At 40.9% G+C, this 22,942-nt stretch overlaps 1 protein-coding gene across 2 annotated transcripts; it reads right to left on the reverse strand.

Annotated features, from left to right (window-relative positions):
• Positions 1–636: 636 nt before the first annotated feature.
• Positions 637–21,915, reverse strand: LOC138827522 (acyl-coenzyme A thioesterase THEM4-like). 2 transcript variants are annotated; one of them, XM_070023124.1, is made up of 6 exons: positions 21,762–21,915; positions 15,940–16,126; positions 13,919–14,078; positions 12,602–12,712; positions 7,190–7,314; positions 637–1,023 (listed from the first exon to the last, which is right to left on the reverse strand). In XM_070023124.1, exons 1-6 carry the CDS (start codon positions 21,813–21,815, stop codon positions 983–985), a joined length of 678 nt encoding a protein of 225 aa, XP_069879225.1. In that variant the 5' UTR covers positions 21,816–21,915; the 3' UTR covers positions 637–982. The 2 variants fall into 2 exon arrangements, with proteins under 2 accessions (XP_069879225.1, XP_069879224.1); XM_070023123.1 differs by having other exon boundaries at positions 21,756–21,914.
• Positions 21,916–22,942: the final 1,027 nt, after the last annotated feature.

The following is a 22,942-nucleotide window of genomic DNA, read 5'->3' on the forward strand; positions in this document are numbered from 1 at the left end:
AAGCTTCCTTTGGATATGCTAGGAGAGAATCAGTTCTTACCCTACTACCTTCAGGAGGTGCCAAGTCTTGTTAATCCCTTAATTTTGGATGTCTGTCCTCCAGAATGGTTAAGATGGTACGTTTTTTGTTGGTTTAAGCCACTCAGTTTTTAGTACCTTGTTACAGCCTTAGGAAACTAATAGTCTCTCTTAAGTAGGGCAAACTACTGTTGGCAAGAAACAAAAGCAAAGCCTTGTTTAAAATGGTACAGTGGGGCTGGGAAGATGGCTCAGTGGTAGAGTGCTTGCCTCGCATGCATGAGGCCCTGGGTTTGATTCCTCAGCACCACATAAGAAGAAAAAGCCAGAAGTGGCCCTGTGGCTCAAGTGGTAGAGTGCTAGCCTTGAGCTGAAGAGCTGAGGGACAGCACCCAGACCCAGAATTCAGGCCCACAACCGATCAAAAAAAAAGAAAAAAAAAAGGTACAGAGGTTTAATGCCTAGATCTATGATCTAGGATCATAGATTTGTGGTTATCTTTTCCATTGAGACTTTTCTCTTTCCTACTCTGGCCCAACAGATTTGTTTGTTCAGCTATAACAAAGGTAGCTTTGTAAGTCACAATTTGTGCACACAAGAACACATATACACTCCTCATACAATTCAACATATTTATTCCTACATTGGTTTCCAAGTCTTCCGTAGGCAGCTGTTAATTTCTACCCCACTTGAAGGAATCTGTTCAAATGATAGAAAAACCATCATTTTATCCTAGAGAGATACAAAGATCTGCTGATACTCTCCTGGAAGTGCTTCTTGTTAAAAAGTTTAAAAGGTGGGAGAGTCTGGATTTATTATCAGAATTATGTTCCAAAGGATCAGTGTTAACGGGCTCCACTGGGGGATGCTGTAGTGCGTGAGCAGAGCAAGGGCGGGGACAGCTGCTGCTTCCAGAGGAGGAAGGGCCTCATGCAGAACCGTGTGCAATTCTCTGACAGCTCTTTTATGTTAAACGTTTTTTAGGATCCAGCTTTATAAATAAGCCTAAATGAACAAAAGAACAGATTATAAATTAGCTGACTTCCATCTAATGAGATTAAATTCACTAGAACGATATATACAAAGGGAGGCATGCAGATTCACATAGGTACTTTCAGTCTGTCTGGCTATTCTCATTTTTCAGTCAAATCAAGAATCAACTTTTGACTGTTACAATATTATCTTCCCCTAGCAAAACAGTCCTTTACTACTTGGCCATTTCATGGTTCATTACCGCTTCCATTAAGAGACAGTCAGGGGAATGGAAAGAAGTAAATTTGCATTTGAGCCAGCCATCTGGTACCTTTAGGATATGGAAAGAGTTATAAGCTATAGCCTAGGATGGAGTTATAATTTGACTATAGATTCAAGCTATTCATGATCTCTCTCTGCTCCTTTTATCCATCACTCCTGCAAGTAGCTGATATGTTGGGAAAATAAATTTCTAACACAAGACATGAAATTCATTAGCCATAAAGGGAAAAATCTAATGAATGCAACTACACTTACATTAAAAGTTTGTGAGTACAAAAGGATACCTTAGAGCAAATTAAAAACAAAAGAACTCATATACTGGAAGGAGAAATGCACAGCTTACAATCCAACAAAAGTTTAATATAATAATATAAGGAGCTCTTATAAATTGGTAATTTTTATTTTATTTTATTTTTGTCATTTATGGGGCTTGAACTCAGGACTTGGGTACTGTCCCTGAGCTCTTTTGCTCAAGGCTAAGGCTAGCACTCTACCACTGAACCATGCCACTTCTGGTTTTCTGGTGATTAACTGGATATAAGGGTCTCACAGACTATCCTGCCTGGTCTGGCTTTGAAACTTGATCCTCAGATCTCAGCCTCTTGAGTCTCTAGGATGACAGATGTGAGCCACTGGCACCTGGCTGGATAAAAATTTTTAAAAAGAAAAAGAAGTGAACAGGGGCTGGGAAGGTGGCTCAGTGGTTGAGTGGTTGCCTTGCATGCATGAGGCCCTGGGTTCGATTCCTCAGTACCACATAAGCAGAAAAAGCTGGAAGTGGCACTGTGGCTCAAGTGGTAGAGTGCTAGCCTTGAGGTGAAGGACAGCGCCTAGGCCCAAAGTTCAAGCCCCACGACTGACAAAAAAAGAAAGAAAGAAAGAAAGACAAGAAAAAAGAAAGAAAGAAAAAGAAGCAAGCAGGGAAGGGATGGGAAGGGGAAACAAAGGAGGAGGCTACAATGCTTGATAAGAAATGTACTCATTATCTTGCCCATGTAATTTTATAACCCCTCTGTACAGTATTTTCACAATGATAAATAAATATATAAAAAGAAGCAAGCAAACAGGAATTACACAGAATGGGAAACAAATATGATTAGTAATATACACCTGTGCTACATATGGGTATGGAATCAGGGAAATGCGAATAAGAATGACAAATAGCATATTTTAAGCATTTGGCTGACAAAACTCAATCTGACTTAACTATTACTAAAGGAATTAGGGATCAAAAGGATCCCTAGTTCTTGGTGGGAGTGCAGCTTGGGAAACAATTTGGCATTACTCTATTAAGCTGAACACTTATATCCCCTATTACCAGAAACCCTATTCCCAAGTGTAAGCCAAACTTTTGCCTGTATATATTACCAGGAGATATGAACAAGAATGTTCATAGCAGCACCAGTCACAACAGTCAGAAACACAGCATTGGAAGAGTTAAATTCATTATGGAATGGTCACATAGTTGCAAAAATGAGCAAACAATACAACATGGTTAACAACATGGATGAACCTCAGTAGAATACAGCTAAGTTAATAAAACAAAACAACTCCAAAACTGGAATAGCGTACACCTCACAATCTCTTCTCTAAAAAGTTAAAAAACGGAAGTGGCGCTGTAGCTCAAGTGGTAGAGCGCTCGCCTTGAGCTGAAGAGCTGAGGGACAGCGCCCAGGCCCAGAGTTCAAGCCCCATGGCCGACCAAAAAAAAAAAAAAAAAAAGTTAAGCCGGGCGCTGGTGGCTCACGCCTGTAATCCTAGCTACTCAGGAGGCTGAGATCTGAGGATCGCGGTTCAAAGCCAGCCCGGGCAGGAGAGACCGTGAGACTCCTATCTCCAATAAACCACCAGAAAACCGGAAGTGGTGCTGTAGCTCAAGTGGTAGAGCGCTGGCCTTGAGCTGAAGAGCTGAGGGACAGCACCCAGGCCCAGAGTTCAGGCCCCACGACCGACAAAAAAAAAAAAAAAAAAAAAAAAGTTAAAAAACAAGTAAGTAATATAACCTTTAGATATATATTATTCTTGATAAAGTATTTAAAAATAGAAAGTCAAAAAAAATGGAAAGCACAAAATCTGTTCGGTGACCTCGAAGCAGAAGAAAAATACAGGGATAGCAATTACATAGGGATAAAATATTGTGCAAGTCTTGTTCCTATTTGATGGTAAGTACCAGAATTTTTTATTATTAAAATTTAAAAATAAGTAGATAAGTAAACAAATAAAATATGGCTATGCATGTACCAGTGAGAACTGTGTATCCTAACTCAAGGATTATGATTAATCAAAACATGTGCATCTAACAGGTCCATTAAAAACTGGGTACAGCAGGGCACTGGTGGCTCATGCCTATAATCCTAGTTACTCAAGAGACTGAGATCTGAGGATTGCACTTCGAAGCTAGCCCAGGCAGAAAAGTCTGTGAGAGACTTAAGTCCAATAAAGTACTCAGAAAAAGCCAGAGTGGCACTGTGGCTCAAGCAGAAGAGTGCTTGTCTTGAGCAAAAAGAAGCTGGGGGACAAAACCCAGGCCCTGAGTTCAAGTCCCAGAACCAGAAAAACAAACAAACAAAAAAGCCTTGGGCATTAGACTGCCTCCTAGGTCACTAATCCTCAGGTGTTTAAATTATGGAGCATTTGCAGAAAATAAAAACAACCACCACAAAAAACTGGGCATTGGTGGCTCACATCTATAATCCTACCTATTCATGAGACTGATATCCATGCCAGTCTGGAATTAAAACCCCAGCACACACACAAAATGAACCAACCAACCTACCAAAGCACAGAGAGGGCCACTAGAATAAAAAAGTAAAAAATGAAAACTACTGGTTATCTATTTCCACATATGAAGCTAGGAAGGTAAGGCCTCGTTACTTCATTGACTTGCAAAGGCCCCGATTTTCTGCATTATTCAAGGAAGCAGTCCTGTATGAGACTGACAAATTGCTACAGAGAACAGAGAAGGAAAGCTTCTGCAACCCTTTTAAGACACTGGTAATGTACTCTGATTTCCCTCCTCATTATGAATGATTTTTCACTTTTATGCTTAATTTGAAATCCTTTTTCTTAAGTTGGGCTTTTTATAAGCTTTGGGCCACATAAAAATCTATCTTTTTGGTGTTGGCAGCCGCCACTGCGCCAGTGCGCCCTCTGTTTTGCTGAGCTCCAGCAGAAGGAGAAGGGGGGGTTGAGGCCGCTCCTCCATGGCTCGCACCAAGCAGACCGCCCACAAGTCCACCCGGGGCCAGGCGCCCAGGAAGCGGCTGGCGACCGAGGGGTGAAGAAGCCGCCCCGCTACAGGCCTGGTGCTGTGGCGCTCCGTGAAATGAGACGCTACCAGAAGTGCACAGAACTTCTGATTCGCAAGCTCCCTTCCCAGCGTCTGGACATTGCTCAGGACTTCAAAACAGATCTGCGCTTCCAGAGCGCAGCTGTCGGTGCTTTGCAGGAGGCGAGTGAGGCCTATCTCGTTGGCCTTTCTGAAGATACCAATCTGTGTGCTATCCATGCCAAACGTGTGACAATTATGCCAAAAGATAGCCAGCTAGCACGCTGCATACGTGGAGAACCTGCTTAAGAATCCACTAAAATGGGGGGCATTTCATTCTCAAAATCCGCCCCCCCCTTTTCTTGCTATCAGTAGTTCTGAATGTTAGATTTTTTTCCCATGGGGTCAAAAGGTACCTAAGTATATGATTGCCAGTGGAAAAATAGGGGACAGAAATCAGGTATTGGCAGTTTTTCCATTTCCATTTGTGTGTGAATTTTTAATATAACTGTGGGGATATAAAGCATTAATGCAAGTCAAAATGTTTCAGCAGTTCAACTTTATAAATCTGTTAAATTTTTCTGGACAATGCCAGCATTTGGATTTTTAAAAAAAATAAGTAAATTTCTTATTGATGGCAACTAAATGGTGTTTGTAGCATTTTTATCATACGGTAGATTCCATCCATTCACTCCACTTTTCTGAGTTGTCCTACATGCAAGTTCATGTTTTTAATGTTGTCTGTCTTCTGTGTTGTTCCTGTAAGTTTGCTATTAAAATACATTAAACTAAAAAAAAAATCTATCTTTTTTTCTTGGTAATCCATTCATATGGTTTTCATTCTTTTCTTATGCCTGTCTGACTTTATTTCCCTTTCTTTATTCCCCTATTCTCTCTCTCTCTCTCTCTCTCTCTCTCTCTCTCTCTCTCTCTCTCCCCCCCTCCTTTTTTTGTTGGTACTGGATTTTGAACTCAGGCAGGGCTTTGAGTGTGCTAGAATAGATATTCTAGTGCTTAAACTATGTCTCCAACCCACACATAAACACTTTCAAAATGTATAAAAAGGCATATAGTAGATCTCCCAGTCTTCTTTCCAGAAGAATCAAGTCATGTGTAGCACTTTTATGAGGTAGTCTATATGCATGCAATCATAGGCATATATTTCCCTTCCCATTTATTATTTATTTTGAAATAATTTCAAAATAAATACAGACAAATCATGAGACTAGTCCAAGGATACATTTTCCTTTAAGTGACTGGAGAGTAATTTGTTAAAATGTGTATAAAAGTGATAACATAGAGCCAGGCACTGGTGGTCACACCTCTGATCTTAGCTGTGATCTCAGGAAACAGATTTGAGGATCATGGTTTGAAGCCAGCCCAGTTAGGAAAGTATATGAGACTTTAACACCAAAAAGCTAAAAGTACAACAGTGGCTCAAAGAGTGGAGCACAGCCTTGTGAAAAAAAGCTAAGACATAGTGCCCAGGCCCTGAGTTCAAGTTCCAGTATCTGTACACACTTAAAAAAGTGGCAATAGCCGGGTGCCAGTGGCTCACACCTGTAATCCTAGCTACTCAGGAGGCTGAGATCTGAGGATTGTGGTTCAAAGCCAGTCTAGGTAGGGAAGGCTGTGAAACTATTTTCTCCAATAAACCACCAGAAAACCAGAAGTGGAGCTGTGGCTCTAGTGGTAGAGTGTTCACCTTGAGCTAAAGAGCTGAGGGACAGTGTCAGGCCCAGAATTCAAGCCCTATGACTGACCAAAAACAACAACAAAAAAAAGTGGCAACATATAAAGATATTTGTTATAAACCTATAAAACAAAGAATGGGAAAACATGAATACCCAATGTCTCTAACTCCTATGTAACACTAGACTTACTGTTTTCTTTCTTCCTATACCTGTCACGGTTAACAGTATGACCATGGTTCCTAATACTGCTGCCACTTTCCTTACCTGGGACCTCTGTGTAGATACCTTCCTCAATCCACTCAGGCTCTGATATTGTGCTGGGCTGTTTTAGCTACCTTTCCCTAGAGATGTTCCCTCATCCTTAAGCCAGACCACCAGCCAATGGCTTTGGAATAAATTATTCAGGAAGAAAGTAAGGTACTAGGAAAGAGGAAGAAAAGGGGAAGAAATGTGAAGATCTCTCTTTTTATACTAGTGATAACGTACTATACTTACTGTCCTTTATTTTGTATTCATTCAATACGTATATATTAATGAGATAGCTCATTGATCAAAGAGCTTCCTTATCCTTATGGCCCCATGCTATTCTTTTTATAGCATAAATACAGTATAGTTTAGGGATGAACTACAGTAATTTAACCATTCTCCTACTGAGGTATATCTATTACTTGCAAGAGCAAAAAATATTACTTGCGAGAGCAAGTAATGTTGGATGTGCGTAATTCTGCTTACATTTTTATCTGTGTTGTGAGTCAAGGGCACATAATTTGTAATTTTGACAGATCACTTGCAATGGCTCTTCAACAATAATGTATAAGAATGCTTTTAACTTGTTCAGTAATGTCAGGGAATTGAGAACATCTGGCCATGTGTGAGTTATAAAATCAAAGCCAACAAAGACAAGACAAAACCTGGAGCTTAAATCCACCCAAAAGAGATAGTGGCAGCTTCTTACCTGTTGCATCAGCGTATAAGATCTTCTCATCACTACTTTGAAAATTACAGGAAAGAAAAAGTTTCCTTCCTTCAATTTTATCAATTTGGCTGTTTATCACACTAACAGAACAAAGAGGGATAGGTCTACAGAAGAAAGAAAAGAAGAAAGTGAGTTTTTACCAAACACTGAAAGATGATCAAGTACATGATACAGACTTTTCTGAAACTTGACACAGGTGAGCATGGACTTCCTTAGTTAAAATATTCCTTACAAACATTTATAAACACTCAATTCTCCAATAGCAACATTTAAAAAATTGATCTTACCAGGCACCGGTGGCTCATGCCTGTAATCCTAGCTACTCAGCAGGCTGAGATCTGAGGATCACAATTCAAAGCCAGCTCAGGTAGGAAAGTCTGTGAAACTTTCATCTCCAATAAACGACCAGAAAACTGGAAGTAGTGCTGTGGCTCAAGTGATAGAGTGCTAGATGTAGCTGAAGAGTTGAGGGACAGCATCCAGGCCCAGAGTTCAAGCCCTATGACCAACGCCCCCCCCCCCCCAAAAAAAAAAAGAAGAAAAAAAAAGAAATCTATCCTGTTTCCTTTCTCTCAACTTCACTATTCTCAGGCAAACATTCTGGACCTTTTTCATTCTCCCTATTTTATTCTTCTAGGACTCTGATTACAGGATATTAGAACTTTTTATTTGTCCTTTATAGTTAAAGCTGTCTAAAAAATATTTTCCACTGGGTCATCAGTGGCTCTGGCCTATAATCCTAGCTAGCTATTCAGGAGTCTGAGATCTGAGAATCATGGTTTGAAGCCAGCCTGGGCAGGAAAGTATAATCCATGATATGCTTATTTCCAAATAGCCACTAAAAAGCTGTACATGGAGCTATAGCTCAAGTGGTAGAGCTCTAGCCTTGAGCAAAAATCTAAAGGTCAGCACTCAGGCACTGAGTTTAAGTGTTAAAGCCCTAGGACCAGTACACATACACAAATTGGTTTCATATTTTATCTCCCTACCCTGCCCTTCCCTTTCTCACCCCTCCCTCCCTCTCAAGCTTTCTTCTTCTTTCTTCTAAGCCTAGATCTGAAAATAACTTATAAGGCTTATCTAACCTATTAAATTGCTAACTCTAAATATCTAAGCTGTCACCTCTAGGAAAAGTATTATCTCTTAATTTTTTCCCCCTGAACTTCAAAAAGGTTATACAATGGGGTTACAATTTAAAGTGTTCATTTATGTATCCAGTGCTTCTTGATCAGTCACATCTTCCATTATTCTCCTCTATCCCATCTGTTCCCACCCCTGGACTCATTTCACATTTCTCTTTTCCTTTTTCACATATGGACATTGGGTGTTCTAGCTATATTTGTCTCTTATTAATGGATGAGGAAAGTGAGGCCCAGAGAGCCTATATAACTTACCAAAGCTACATGTCTACTTGATATGTGAATATGTGGTTTTAACAGTCAGTCTGGATGAAAGTTCTACTTCCCATTTGAGCTTGTTATAGCTGACAAATAGCTGAAGTGGCCATGTTAGTGTGCATGTAGGATATATTTCACTATCACTTTCAAACGGTGGAATTGGTGAAGGATTTAGTGTTACCATTATCACCACTATGAAGGATATGGATCTGTAAAAGCTCGTGAATAAATTTTAATGGAAGGAGGAATCATCTTTTGAAGAGAAATGATTTTAGATTTCACTGGGTTGTGAAAAATTTTAAATCATGTAAAACATCTATGAATTTTTAGTGAAAAAAATACAGGATAGGATTTAACTGTGCATTTTAGAAGAATAAGCTTCTAAAAAATGGAACCAATTGGTGCAAGATTGTTGAAGTGATCTGAGCTTCTGAAAAGTAAAAACATAGTGAAAAGCAACCTAAACTCTAAAAAAGCAAACAAAACAGAAGCCTAAGAATGACCATTTTCCCTTTTCATTTAAAGAACACTAGTGAATGTAGTTTTAAGTTTTGTTTTAAGCTGAGCATGGTGGTACCTGTAAACCCAGAATTAGAGAGGCTAGGTGGCAGGAGGATTGTGAATTCAAGTCCAGCCTGGGCCATATAGTGAGACCCTGACTCAAAAAACAAAAACCAAATAGGAAAAAAAACCCCAACAAATCACGACCCAGAATAAAGTGTTGCTTTAAATGCCTGTAGTAGACTAATACTTAGAGAGTATTTCCTGTGTTTTCTATCTATAAAAATTCACATTTACATCTCTTGCTTTCACACTTTTTGGGCAGTACTGAAACCTTTCTATACAGATTGCCCACAAGGTGGAGTAATTGTAACAGGCAAATGGAAAAGTCATTCTCACAGCTTTTGAGTTTCTAAAGATTCAGAGGAAAGGTTTTAGGCTTCATCTGCACAGCTTTATCAAGGCAGTTTCTGCAGGTCTACATTTCTGTTCATTTTTAGTTGCCTTTAATAGCCCTCTAATATTTTCTCTACTGTCACCACATGGTGAAGGGGCAGAGACGAGAATGAGTAATATAGCTACTAGTTAAGGAATACTGCAGATTAACCACCACTATCCCCAGCTAGGGAGAGGCAAAGCAGAATCCTGCCTTATAGGTCTCAGAGGAAGCTGTTCTTAAAGGACCTTATTTAAAACTTACAGTTTTTAGGGCTGCAAGAAAATCAGTCTGAAATGCTTTAAGCCACCAAGATTGAGGCAATTTGTTAAGGTAGCCCTAGGAATGAATGCACTATTGGGGTATAAAAAATTTAGAGGCGGGGCTGGGAAGGTGGCTCAGTGGTAGAGTGCTTGCCTTGCATGCATGAGGCCTTGGGTTCGATTCCTCAGCACCACATAAACAAAAAGAAAAAAGCCGGAAGTGGTGCTGTGGCTCAAGTGGTAGAGCGCTAGCCTTGAGCTGAAGAGCTGAGGGACAGCGCCCAGGCCCAGAGTTCAGGCCCCACGACCAGACCCCCCCCCCCAAAAAAAAAATTTAAAGGCACTTCATGAAAAAACAGTCTTTTTACCTATTCCTGACATTTTTTTTTTTTTTTTTGGTTTTAAACAGCTACATTTTCATGTCTACAAATTCTATGGGATTCTATAACAAATCTGCCCAATAATCTTTATAGTTTCCTTTTGCTTTTCCTTTTTTGTGACTTTAATTCTTTACACATCTCACATTTTGTTCTTCTATATTGTGTATCATTGTCATGAATATCTTAAATCTCTGAGAGTCTAAATTTGTTATTTACTGTTCCTGCTGACAATTACTTTTGATAATTTGCTTACATATTTGGGGCAGGAAGTGCTACTTATTTTGAAGGAAGAGGAATACCTTTTAGAATTTGTCATGTTGCATTAAGAAGTCCAATTGTGGCCTGGCACTTGTGGCTCACGCCTATAATCCTAGCTACTTAGGAGGCTGAGATCTGAGGTTCAAAGCCAGCCTGGGCAGGAAAGCCTGTGAGACTCATCTCCAATAAACCACCAGAAAATTGGAAGTGGCGCTGTGGCTCAAGTGGTAGAACACTTGCCTTGAGCTGAATTTCTTAGGGATAGTGCCCAGGCCCATAGTTCAAGCACCATGATTGACCAAAAAAAAAAAAAAGTCCAGTCAAGTTTGTGAAGTGATTTGTCATGAATGGGTTATGGGCATGCTGAGACACAACCTCTCAGCAGGTTAATCACCTCTAGTTATGAGCTTTGTCTCTCTTTATATACTAGGGATAAGAAAATAAGTCAAGTGATTGAAGGGCTGGAAATGATTTGAGATGGTTAAGGAATGGTTTTGCTTCTTAAAAGTAAGAAGGTACTTAATGCTCAATTAACACTGGAAATTATCTTCAATTAACAATAAAAATGTTAATCTTAAGTTGTTATATTTAGTATCCAAAGGCCTATTAACTGCTCAATTAAGTGTATTATTCATATTAATGTTTTGAACTAAAATGACTATATACAAAAAGATAAGGCCTGATAAATACTATTATTCAATGTTTTATTCTGTTTATTTTATTTTTCAGTATTAAGGTTATGATCTCACATTTGCTAGACTGGTGCTCTACCACTTGACCTATGCCCACAACCCTGCTTTTTGTTGGTTATTTTGGAGGTGGAGCCTTGAAGACTTTTCTGCCTCAAACCATAACTCGTCCGGTTTCAGCCTTCTGAGTAGCTGTAGTTATAGGCTTGAGTCACTGGTACCCAGCCTGGGGGTGGGGAAAAGGCTCTTTATATAATCCAGGCTGGCCTTGAACTCTAGATCCTCCTGCCTCAGCCTTATGAGTGCTGAGAGTGTAGATTTGTACTACCATGTATGGTTTATAGATACCTTTCGAGCTAATTTGCAATCCCAACATTTTATTTCAGCTGGCAAAAATGTAGAGCTGCTATGGAAAATAGAGGGTTTCTCAATAAATTAAAATAGAACTACCATATCATCAGCAATACCACTTTTGGATATTTATACAAAATAACTGAAATCAGAATCTTTTTGTTTTCTGTCGGTGTGAGGCTTGAACTCTGGGCCTGGATGCTGTCCCTGCACTCTTTAGCTCAAGGCTAGTGCTCTACCATTAGTCACAGCGCCACTTCTGGTTTTCTGGTGGCTAAATGGAGATAAGAGTCTCATGGACTTTCCTGCCTGGCCTGGCTTTGAACTGTGATCCTCAGATCTCAGCCTCCTGGGTAGCTAGGATTATAGGCGTGAGCTACCGGCACCTGGCTTGAAATCAGAATCTTGACAGGATAATAGTATACTAATATTGACTAATGCATTATTTTCAATAGCCAAGATGTAGAAACACTACAAAATTCCCAGTAACAGATAAATGGCTATCTCCCACTTAGAAAGTATGGAAGGGTATTTCTAAACTCCCTGACCTGTGATTGTTCCTTGTTTCTAGGTCTTCAGAGTAGTTCAGTCCCAATTAATTGGCCTCCTTTCAAGGTGACTCCTATCATTGAGGATTAGAAATTTCCTCAGTGTGACCCTGAATGAGAAGAATGAGGGCAAAAGAGTGGCAATATTCTGAAGGGAGCAAGAGCATCAAGAATCAAAAAAGAGGTGACAGGACAGCTAAAAACACATGGAGAAACAAGATAATACAGAGAAAGCTAGGATACCATCCATAGCTCTAACCTGGCTTGTGAGGGGTGGATCGATGGGAAGCTGAAGCCACAACCTCAAGGTGTGTGATAACACACTGGCAGTCCTAGCTGCAGGAGAAACCCAAAGTTCTGTAGTAGAGTCCTAGGTCCAGTGCAGAGATATTGTGTGACAATGAGTCCCCCTGTGTGGCAGGCTAGAATTGGAGAAGGGGTCAACTATTTGGGACTGAGCTACACTGTAGACCTGAAAACAAGGAATAATCACAAGTCAGGGGGTCTGGGGCTCATCCCCTTCTACAGTGTCTGGGTAGGAGAAGAATCTTTAAATATAGAAATTTACCTTTTATAATTGATGTTAAGATTGGCAGTCATGACAATTCCCCCAGCTCTAGCTGCACATTTACCAAGAGCAACATCAATGATGGATGCGGTGGCACCTCCGTGAAGGAATCTAGTTACACAGCAGAGGAAGGAAAATGTTTTCAGAAGTTCAGGAAGCAGAAAGCCTCTTAAGAGGGAGAAGTCACACCAGCATCTTCTTATCATTACTTAGCAGTAGCCTGCTTAATATCCCAAGTTTGGTGTATTGAATGTCAAGTAATGCTCATGCCCCCAACTTTGTTCATGGCATAATGGGGCAGGCTTACGTATTTGTGGTAAATTTGGAACTTAATAGTAATAATGAATTTACAATAAATAAAAAGATACAGTATAATTTAGAACATTCACATATGATTTTTATTAAATAAGCTATACTCATTTATTGTTTTTTGTAAAAGCTTAAGAAATGCAGATAAATTCTATGCCTCCACCAGAAAGAATGACATTGCCCCATTTGTTAGGAAATGGAAAGGCTTGGAAAAAATTATATTAAGTGAAGTAAGCCAGGCCCAAAGAAACATAGGTTCCATGGTTTCCCTTATTTGCAATATCTAGTGTATGTCTGAGTCGAGCAGAAAAGGTCAGATAAGGTGTGTTAGGGAAATGAACCCTAAGATATGTATTCAAATGTTTTTTTTCTTTCATGCGATTGTTTCTAACGCATTTATAAGAATATTTCTTTGTTGCTTTGTATGTCCCTCCCCCACAGTATAACCCCTGCTTTCACTGTATTTGATGTCGGTATAATTTGTGGAGGGGAAGGGGAAAAACAAATCGTTTAAATAGGGATACAGGTGGACCCACTGCAACAATGAGATGTACAAGTCGTTATGTCGAAAACGAACTTTACAACTTTGGTGGGGGGTCGGGGGGTCGGGGAGGACTGGGTGGGGGGAGGGTAGGGGGAGGATGGGAAGGGAAAAAAGATAAAATATTAAAAATAAAAAAGAAATGCAGATAAATAGAAGAAAAGCAATTTAAGGCTTATAACAGGTCAGTGACAAGCTACTGTTCTCATGCTTGTGGTATTCCCTCTAATTATACTCCATTGCTATATATTCTACAATAATATATTACATATGTCCTTTAATAGCATATTGAAATTTAATAAGAATTAACAATATAATAATGTTTAGCACTGTATTATAAACATCTTTCCAAGTCAATAAGTTTATCTACATTACCATTTTAATGCCTTCTTTGTAGTCTCTGCAGTCATAAAGATGTTAGGAGATAAAAGTCTTTCATATACACACTGCTAGGTTATCACTCTTACCCAGGTACTCCTTGCAGGAAAGGACCTCCTTGAAAAAGGCAAACAACCTTTTTTTCAACATCATTACAGAAGACCACATATTCAAAGCCCATGCCGTCCTCAAAGCTCCTGGTGAAGAGTTGGCCCTTTAATATATATTCTTCTTTGCTGTAACTTGGGTCTGTATGGAAATGAAATGAGTGGGTACAGGTGGTGAAAAAAATGTATGAGAGAAATGCCATATAAGCATCTATGTTCTGCTAAAATCACATGTTGATGGATGATTGATTAAAATGTTACTTAAGTATAAAACTAAAAGCAATAAAAGGTTTCTAAGAAGTAGAATATAAGATCTAGGCCCTTGTGGAATTACTAGTCTAGGAACAGAGTAAACATAACATAGAAACTTATCAACACATGACAATCAAGAAATATATACATGCTAATAAACTGAACAAAATGGTAAGGTACAGACAGAATTTCTTCTTGGAGCAAGTGAGGCTTAAATGGATTTAAGTAAGGATTTTTCCTGACAGGTATGAGTTTTACCTGCTATCTCTCACACTTGTTAATCAGACTTTTAAAAGCAACAAAATAGCTGGGTGCCAGTGGCTCATACTTGTAATCCTAGCTACTCAGGACGTTGAGATCTGAGGATCACGGTTCAAAGCCAGCCCAGGCAGGAAAATCTGTGAGGCTCTTATCTCCAATTAACCACGAGAGAACTGGAAGTGGTGCTGTGGCTCAAGTGGTAGAGTGCTCGCCTTAAGCTGAAGAGTTGAGGAATAGCGCCCAGGCCCAGAGTTCAAGCCCCATGACTGACAAAAAAAAAAAAAAAAAAAAAAAAGCAACAGAATATTTCAGATATATTTTAAGTATTAGAGTACTTGCTTATGGTTTCTTCACCTAAAACACTGAGTGCAAGTTGGATGTCACAGGGTGAGTAAAAATGTAGATCATTTCAAAATAAAGGCAGAAAGCCACTGCTGATAAAGGATGTAGTGTTGTCTTTTGACATCTAATTTGAAATGTATTGTTTATATCATGGCTTTTCCCCCCGCCTAGTCCTGGAGTTTGAACTTGGGGCCTAGGCACTGTCCCTGAGCTTCTTTTGTCAAGGCTAGAGTTCTACCTGTTGAGCCACACATGTGAGCCACCAGCACTGGCTCACTTAAAGTTTTTTTAACATTTACAATTTTAATTAAAAATAATTATAATTTGTGCAGTTGGACTCAGATTCACATGTAAGGCAAGTGCTCCATCATTGAGCAGGACCCTCAGCTTTTAAAACTTAATTTTTTTGAGACAGGCTCTTGTACATATCTCAGGCTGGTCTTGAACTCACAATCTTCTTGCCTCAGCATCTGAGTTCAGGGATTATAGGCATATGCCACAATATCCAGTGTTAAAAATTTTTGCTGGGTGCTGGTGGGTCACACCTGTAATCCTAGCTACTTAGGAGGCTGAGATCTGAGGACTGCCATTCAAAGCCAGCTTGGGCAGGAAAGTTCATGAGACTTTTATCCATAATTAACCACCAGAAAACTGGAAGTGGTGCTGTGGCTCAAGTGGTAGATCACTCGCCTTGAGCTGAATTGCTCAGGTAGGCTGGCTTAGTGGTAGAGTGCTTGTGTAGCATGCATGAAGCCCTGGGTTTGTTCCCTCAGTACCACATACACAGAAAAAGACGAAGTGGCGCTGTGGCTCAAGTGGTAGAGGGCTAGTCTTGAGCAAAAGAAGCTTAGGGATAGTGTCCAGACCCTGAGTTTGAGCCCCAGGACTGGCAATAAATGATTGGCCCATAAAACCAGAGACTATAGAAACCTCTATACTGTTCTCTTTCTCTTCAGATGGAGATTGTTTTTTTCCCCAGGCTAGCCTTGAACTTGTGATCCTCCTGTGAAATAGCTTGGATTACAGGTAGAAACTACTATGTCCCCCTGTTCCTTCTCTTTTTAGGTAATAACTAGTTCTTCAATATGTTCTTAGTTTTATACTCAATATTAAAATATTATTATTAATGGGCAAATGACTGTTCCTACCTATAAATTGGGTTTGGAAGTCTTTAAGGTGTTCAGGAGGAATTATTCTATATGAAGACAAACGTTTCCAGGAGCCATCTTCACATTTCTTCATAAACTGGTCAAAAAGGATTCGTAGGTCTTTGCTCCAGCTGGGGTTGGGAACAGCATGGTCCTTATGAGTAACTTTCTCAGAAGAAAATGACCTCTTTAAAAAGAAAAAGAAGAATAACATCATATTTCATGACATTTCCTCCCACTTTCTAAGACTATTTTTGTTGATTTTTTTTTTCTTCACAGAAAACTATTTTAGAATGGAAAGGACCTTTCTATCTCTGCTGCCACTATGGCAACTGTGAAAAAGCTTGTGGTGAAGGTGTGTGTGTGTGGCGGGGTGGGGGTGGGGGCCGCAGGCGGGCGGGGAAGAAGCAGGTTCTGAAGTTCACTATGGACTGCACCCACCCTGTAGAAGATGGAATCCTGGATACTGCCAATTTCTCCAAGAAAGAATTAAAGTGAACAGGAAAGCTGGACATCTTAGTGGAAGAGTTATCACCATTGAGAGAAACAAGAGCAAGATCACTGTAAACTCTGAAATGCCTTTCTCCAAAGGTATTTGAAATATCTCACCCAAAAATATTTTAAGAATATCTGATTGGTTACACAAAGAGTTACGGTTTACATTCCTTCCAGATTAACCAGGACAAAGGAGGAAGATAAGGATTAAAATTCAACTATCTGAACTATATTGAATGTGTTCTTGAATAAAACTTGGGAACACCTCCAAAAATAGAATAAAATAAAATGGAAGATAATTTTAGAGATGACTTGGTCCCACCCTCTGGAAATATATTTATGTATATATATTTATATGTAAATATCTATCTGTCTAGTTGCTGGGATGTAGCTCAGTGGTGAAGTAAAAGCTCTGTTCTCAATCTCCCACACCATAATATGTGTATCTGTTTAAATTATTGTAAACTATAGTCAACCTTCTGTGCTGTAGGATATTAGTCCCTATACCTCTTATCTAACTGTATTTTGGTTGTTTATCCAGTCTTTCTTGATTCCCACTTTTTGTCCATTTCTTTTAGTTTCTAGTAATTACTTTCTCTCTGCTTCTATGATATTAACATTTTTTAGCTTCTACATTAGTAAGAACATGGTATTATTTTGCTGTGTCTCCTCTAAGGTTTTTTTGTTTTTGTTTTTGTTTTTGGTCAGTCATGGGGCTTGAACTCTAGGCCTAAATACTGTCCCTGAGCTCTTCAGCTCAAGGCTAGCATTCTACCACTTGAGCCACAGTGCCACTTCTGGCCTTTATTTCTGTTTATGTGGTGCTGAGGAATGGAACCCAGGGCCTCATGCACGTGAGGCAAGTGCTCTACTGCTGAGCCACCTTCCCAGCCCCTCTAATTTTTTTTTATTGTAATTTTTCTTAATGTACTTGGAATATCAATAAGAAGTATATTTTGTTTTCTGCTTTCATCACTTTATCATTCAGGTTCTTAATCTTAAGTTATCATCACTGTGTGTGTGTGTGTGCGCGGGTGTGCGCATGCATGTACGTGCTCCAGAACTGGGGCTTAAACTCAGGGACTGGGCATTACCCCTGGGCTTTTTGGCTCAAGGCTAGCACTCTCTCACTTGTGCCACAACTCCACTTTTGACTTTTTTGATATTTAATTGGAGATAAGAGTCTCAGACTTCCTGCTCAGGCTGGCTTTGATTTGAGATCCTCAGATCTCAGCCTCCTGAATAGCTAGGATCTGGAATCTGGCATCTGGCTCTTCACCATTTTTTTAACAGCCTTTGAACCCACATACTATAATCTACTTAAGCATTTAAGTCAGACATTGAAATTATTTTCAGCTGAGCACTGTAATCCTAGAAATTTAGGAGGCTGAGATCTGGGCAGGAAAGTCTGTGAGACTCTTATCTCTAATTAATGGCCAGAAAATTGGAAGTGGAACTATCACTTAAAGTAGTAGAGTTCTAACCTTGAGCAGAAATGCTCAGAGACAGTGCCCAGGACCTGAGTTCAAGCCCCATGACCAGAAAAAAAATGGTTCCCAATCTTGTGCTGCTGTGAATGAAAATGTTCATTGGAATATTATGAATATAGTCTTTTTTCTCTTTTGGAGCTAATATGCAACATATATATGTAAATACATATATTTCTTTTGTCAGTCGTGGGGCTTGAACTCTGGGTCTGAGTGCTGTCCCTCAGCTCTTCAGTTCAAGGCTAATGCTCTACCACTTGAGCCACAATGCCACTCAGATTTTCTGAGTGATTTATTGGAGATAAGAGTCTCATGGACTTTCCTGCCTGGGCTGGCTTTGAACTGGGATCCTCAGATCTCAGCCTCCTGGGTACCTAGATTACAGGCATGAGCCACCGGCGCCCGGCTATGCAGCTTTTAGAGTACATGAGTTCTAGAAGTAACTCCAGACATAACTCATTGTAGATTAGTGTGTACTGACCAATACAAGTCAAATGAGTATAACGTGTATAGGTTTAGAATCATGAATTTGGGCTCATTTCATCCAGATTTTCTCCTAAATAGAAAATCTCAGGATCAATTGGTCCCAGCACCCTTTTATGGGCCAGTCAATACAGCTAATTAATGGCATTTAGGGATTACAATGACTCTCTGGGATCTCCTTTTTGGTTTTAATTTTTATAATCAGGATTTAGTAAAATTCATCAAAGTTTTGGAAGCCTATTATATGGACTGATTCTTTTTTTTTTTTTTTTTTTTTCAGTTGTGGGCTTGAACTCTTGGCCTGGGCCCTGACTCTCAGCTCTTCAGCTGAAGGCATGCGCTCTGCCACTTGAGCCACAGCACCACTTCTGGTTTTCTGGTGGCTAATTGGAGATAAGAGTCTCACAGACTTTCCCGCCTGGACTGGCTTTGAACTGCGATCCTGAGATCTCAGCCTCCTGAGTAGCTAGGATTACAGGCGTGAGCCACTGGTGCATGGCTGGCCTGATTGTTTACCAGGGGCAAGTAAGACAAAGAGAAAACATCTGGGCCCTGTCTTCAAGTATCAGCAGTCTTAGATATGAAAAATACTACAAGAGAAGTCAGTATAGAAAGAGTGCTTTCTGAGAACACTTCAAAATGATGGTGTGATTTCTTGAGAGAATGAGAGGGCTGCTCTCAGCAAAGGTACAAAGGATGAAACAACTGTCTGACACACTTGGGAACTCTTAGTGTTTTAGATCTAATAGATGGAAGATGCAAAGGGGAGTGCAAATTGTAGTTGGCAAAATAAAAGAGGGATCATGCCACAGAAGCCCTAGTACAGGACTTAGATTTCATCTTCCAAAGACAAAATGAAAGGTAATTTAAGGTGCAACAAGGACAAAGATACTTGTTTTTTTTTAAATGTATTATAAAATATTTACACATTGTATACTATATGCACATATATAACATTATAAAAGGAGATAAACAGCATTTGCACTTGTGATTTCAAGCATATGTAGAATGAAGTTATTTGAAAAAGGAATTTAAAGAATTACCAAGTTAACTGGTGCTGCAGCTCAGGCAAGTAATCTTTAGCTACTTTGGAAGGCAGAAATGGGGAAGATCAAGGTCTGAGGCCAGTTCAGTCTACCCCCTAACCCCCCTCCCAAAAAAAAAAGAAAAACAAGTAGACTCCATCTTGGTCAATGGTTGGGTACAATGGCATGCACCTGTTATCCTGGTAATGACAGGAAGTACAAATTGAAGCCCAAGCTAGTCCTGTCTGAAAAATAACCAATTCCCCCCCCCCCCCAAAAAGGCGGGGTTGGGGGCTGGTAGAATTTCTCAAATGGCATGAGGTCTTAGTAACACCCAGAACCACCACCACTACCACTACCACAAAATTGTAAAGGCAAGAATGAATGATAAAACACCTTTTTTCATCAAGAAGTTTTAAGCAAGAAAATAATCAGAACATACATTACAGGGCTGGAGATGTATCTCCTCAGTAAAGGGCCTGCCTAGCAATCAAGAGGCCCTAAGTTCAAATCTCAGTACTGCCTCTCCCCTCAAATAATAATAAAAAGAAAAGTTTAAGAGATATTTAGGACATTAGAACCAACGGATAAGGGTAGTTACTTACTAAGTGGGAAGAGAAAGCTGAACAGTCAGGTGATATCAGAGTTGTGGCTTAGAAGACAGATGGTTATAAGAAAAAGGGTTTTGCTGGTGCAAGTGTGAGTAAGAATGGAACTACTAATTTTTATTTGAGGCATATTACATTTGTTACACCAGGTGGAGATTATAATGTGGAAAAAAACAATGGAAGTTTTAGTACAAAGATGAGAACTAAAAGATACTTGCAGTGAGTGCAATTGTAAACTTACAGTTACAGACTATGGATGCTTGAGGGATACATGTTAGGGATAATCATTACCTTTTATTTTTGTAAAGAGGAACGTTCATGCTTGATCTTTGTAATATAAAGGTTATATAAAGGTTATAAAGGTGGAACTTGTAAGAAAAGTTACGACTTTTAAAGAGTAGTTACTAAACAGAAAGAAGCATAATTATATGGCCCAGGAAAACTCCCTGTAAGCTTAAGTTACTGAACAAAAAGAAGTGTAACTTAAATAGCCTGTAAATACTGATACTTAAATATTCTCAGCACAGATCACAGGACATCAACATATAATTAAAGAAATTAATTCATCTTTGTTGTTGTAAGACTAACACATTTTATTTTTCCAATGAGCAAGAGGATGGATCGTTAATAACCAATCTGCACTGATTCTGATTTAGCAGAAAGCTACAAAAGATGAATAGAGATGCCATATTTGCCTAAACTACTGAAGTCCTTAAGTTTTGCTCAACCTGTCCCCTCATCTGTGTTTCCTTGGTAACGTAACAGTACATACAGTACACAGATATTGTAATTTTGCAGTTTGAATTTTAGCCCTATTCCCCCAAACTAGTCTGTAGGCTCCATGAAAGTAGGAATTTTTTTTTCTCCCCTTACTTATCCCACATCACCAGTACTCAATAATGCCTGGAATAATGCTGGAGCTAACTAAACCAGAACTAATGGACTACAATAAGGAAACAAACTAGGGATGTAAGAGCAGGCCAACATTTATTTCACACTTATGTTAAACCAGGCATTACCTTAAGTGCGGGCATTACCTCACGGAATCTTACAGCAATCTTTAACGGCAAGGAAACTGGCTTAGAGAGGGTATAGTTGATTACCTGATATACTCACAACCCTTCTATCTTTGATCAAGTTTGTTGTGTTCTCAGAAATAGGACAAGGCGGGGCCTATCAGGATTATAGCATCGGAAGGCACTCTTCTCCTGGGATCTGCAATGGTTGATCCCCAAGGTTTGCTCTTGCACGTGTTTTCTGGGTGACCTAGCTTAACTTTTTTTGGTTGGTCGTGGGGCTTGAACTCTGGGCCTGGGCGCTCTCCCTCAGCTCTTCAGCTCAAGGCGAGCGCTCTACCGCTTGAGCCACAGCACCACTCCTGGTTTTCTGGTGGTTTATTAGAGAGCAGAGTCTCACGATCTTTCCTGCCCGGGCTGGCTTTGAACCGCGATCCTCAGATCTCAGCCTCCTGCGTATCCCAGGCGTGAGCCACCCGGCTCAGCTTTCCTTCTTAATACTAGCAGCGGTGGTGGGTCTCCTCCAGCACGCCGCGCCCGCGCACCTTCAGGGCCGCAAAGAATTCCTAAGTCCGCCGGCCCAGGCGGTCGGTGCGGGATCCCCTGGCTAGGTAATCGATGAAGAACTAAAGGGAATTATCCAGGTTGCTACCCGCCGCGTGTCTCGCCTCCGCCCTGGCCCACAGCGCGCCGGAGACTCACCCACACCTCTACGCTCCCGCTCCGGAGAGTGCGCAGGTGCGTGGCGCAGCTTCTCAGCATGGCTCGGGGCGCCGACTGGCTGCGGACTTAACCTTCCCCAGAGAAAAAGCGGACACGCTCCCTAGTGAGTCGGCTCCCAGCTAAGCTTTTCGGGCGAGCGGCTGGCGGAGGGGCGGGGCTTGTCCGAGGGCGGGGCCTGGCGGGAGGTGGGCGGGGCCTCCTGGCGGGAAGCGCCGGGGATGGGGGAGAGGCGAGGGGGCGTGGCAGCGAGCCTCCGCCGGCCCACTGACTAGGTGCCTCAGCGTTTTCGTTCCGGAAGACTTCCGGATTTCCGGAAGGGTCGCGGCGCCCTGCGGGTCAAGTTCGGGGAGCGAAGGCAGGACCCGCCCGCAGTTGTGGACTTAGCCCGCTCAGCCTGAGTGCGGGACTGGCGAGTCGCTGTTCGTGGGGCTAGCCGTTGTTCCTCCTGTCTGTGTGTGTGTGGGGGCAGATTCAGCGTTCCGGTTCCTTAAGTTGTTATTTCTTCATCCGGTGCACACTCTTAAGTCCCCGGGAGGACCGGAGCGCGGGTTAGGAGCGGTGTGAAGAACTCGCCTTCCTTGTGAGGCCGTGGGCTCGCGATCCCGGGGACCGAGTTGGTGGTATTGATGTATGTATGCTCTGCAGGGTGCAGGGCGTTTGTACCACTCAGACCCTGAGCCTGCTCGGGTTACAGTGAGGACCCTGTGCACTTGGGCCCCGCCCAAACTCTGGAGCACGTGGCTGGTGTGTTAAAGGGTCATCACTAGCTTTGCTCAGGTTGTTCCGCGGGGCAGGGGCAGTGAGGCCACTCAGTCCACAATGTAGATTGTATTGAGCGGAAAGTACTGACGCGCCAGGACCGCTCCAGGAGCCGGGAATGGGGAGGCTGGGTGTTGGTTTTAGCCAAGAAATTCATACCTTAAGTTTAAATTTCCCGCCAAGGTTTTGCTGGTTGGGGAATAGAACAAGGGGTGGAGATGCCTCAGCTTGGTTCCTGCGCGCATTATATCAGAAAACAGCAGAAGCAGAGTTACAGAAGCTAAAATAGCTAGTTAGTTACCAGGGAAGGCTTATCCACAGAAAGCACAGTTACAGTTGTATCTTAAAGTCATTCATTATCCATTTCATACAATCCAAGTCAAAGACCAAGTCAAAGATTATAGTCC

Source organism: Dipodomys merriami, unplaced genomic scaffold (genome assembly GCF_024711535.1).
Source record: "Dipodomys merriami isolate MVZ:Mamm:240054 unplaced genomic scaffold, mDipMer1.0.p SCAF_156, whole genome shotgun sequence".
NCBI classification, from domain to species: Eukaryota; Metazoa; Chordata; class Mammalia; order Rodentia; family Heteromyidae; genus Dipodomys; species Dipodomys merriami.

What these genes read in the sequence shown, in the direction of transcription:
- LOC138827522 (XM_070023123.1), bottom strand. Translation starts at nt 21,815, where the DNA reads ATGCTGAGAAGCTGCGCCACGCACCTGCGCACTCTCCGGAGCGGGAGC. An exon ending in CTTCCAAACCCAATTTATAG is followed by an intron (nt 14,079 to 15,939) that starts GTAGGAACAGTC and finishes ATTTCCATACAG; the next exon opens with ACCCAAGTTACAGCAAAGAA. An exon ending in CTTAACATCAATTATAAAAG is followed by an intron (nt 7,315 to 12,601) that starts GTAAATTTCTAT and finishes TTTCTTCTGTAG; the next exon opens with ACCTATCCCTCTTTGTTCTG.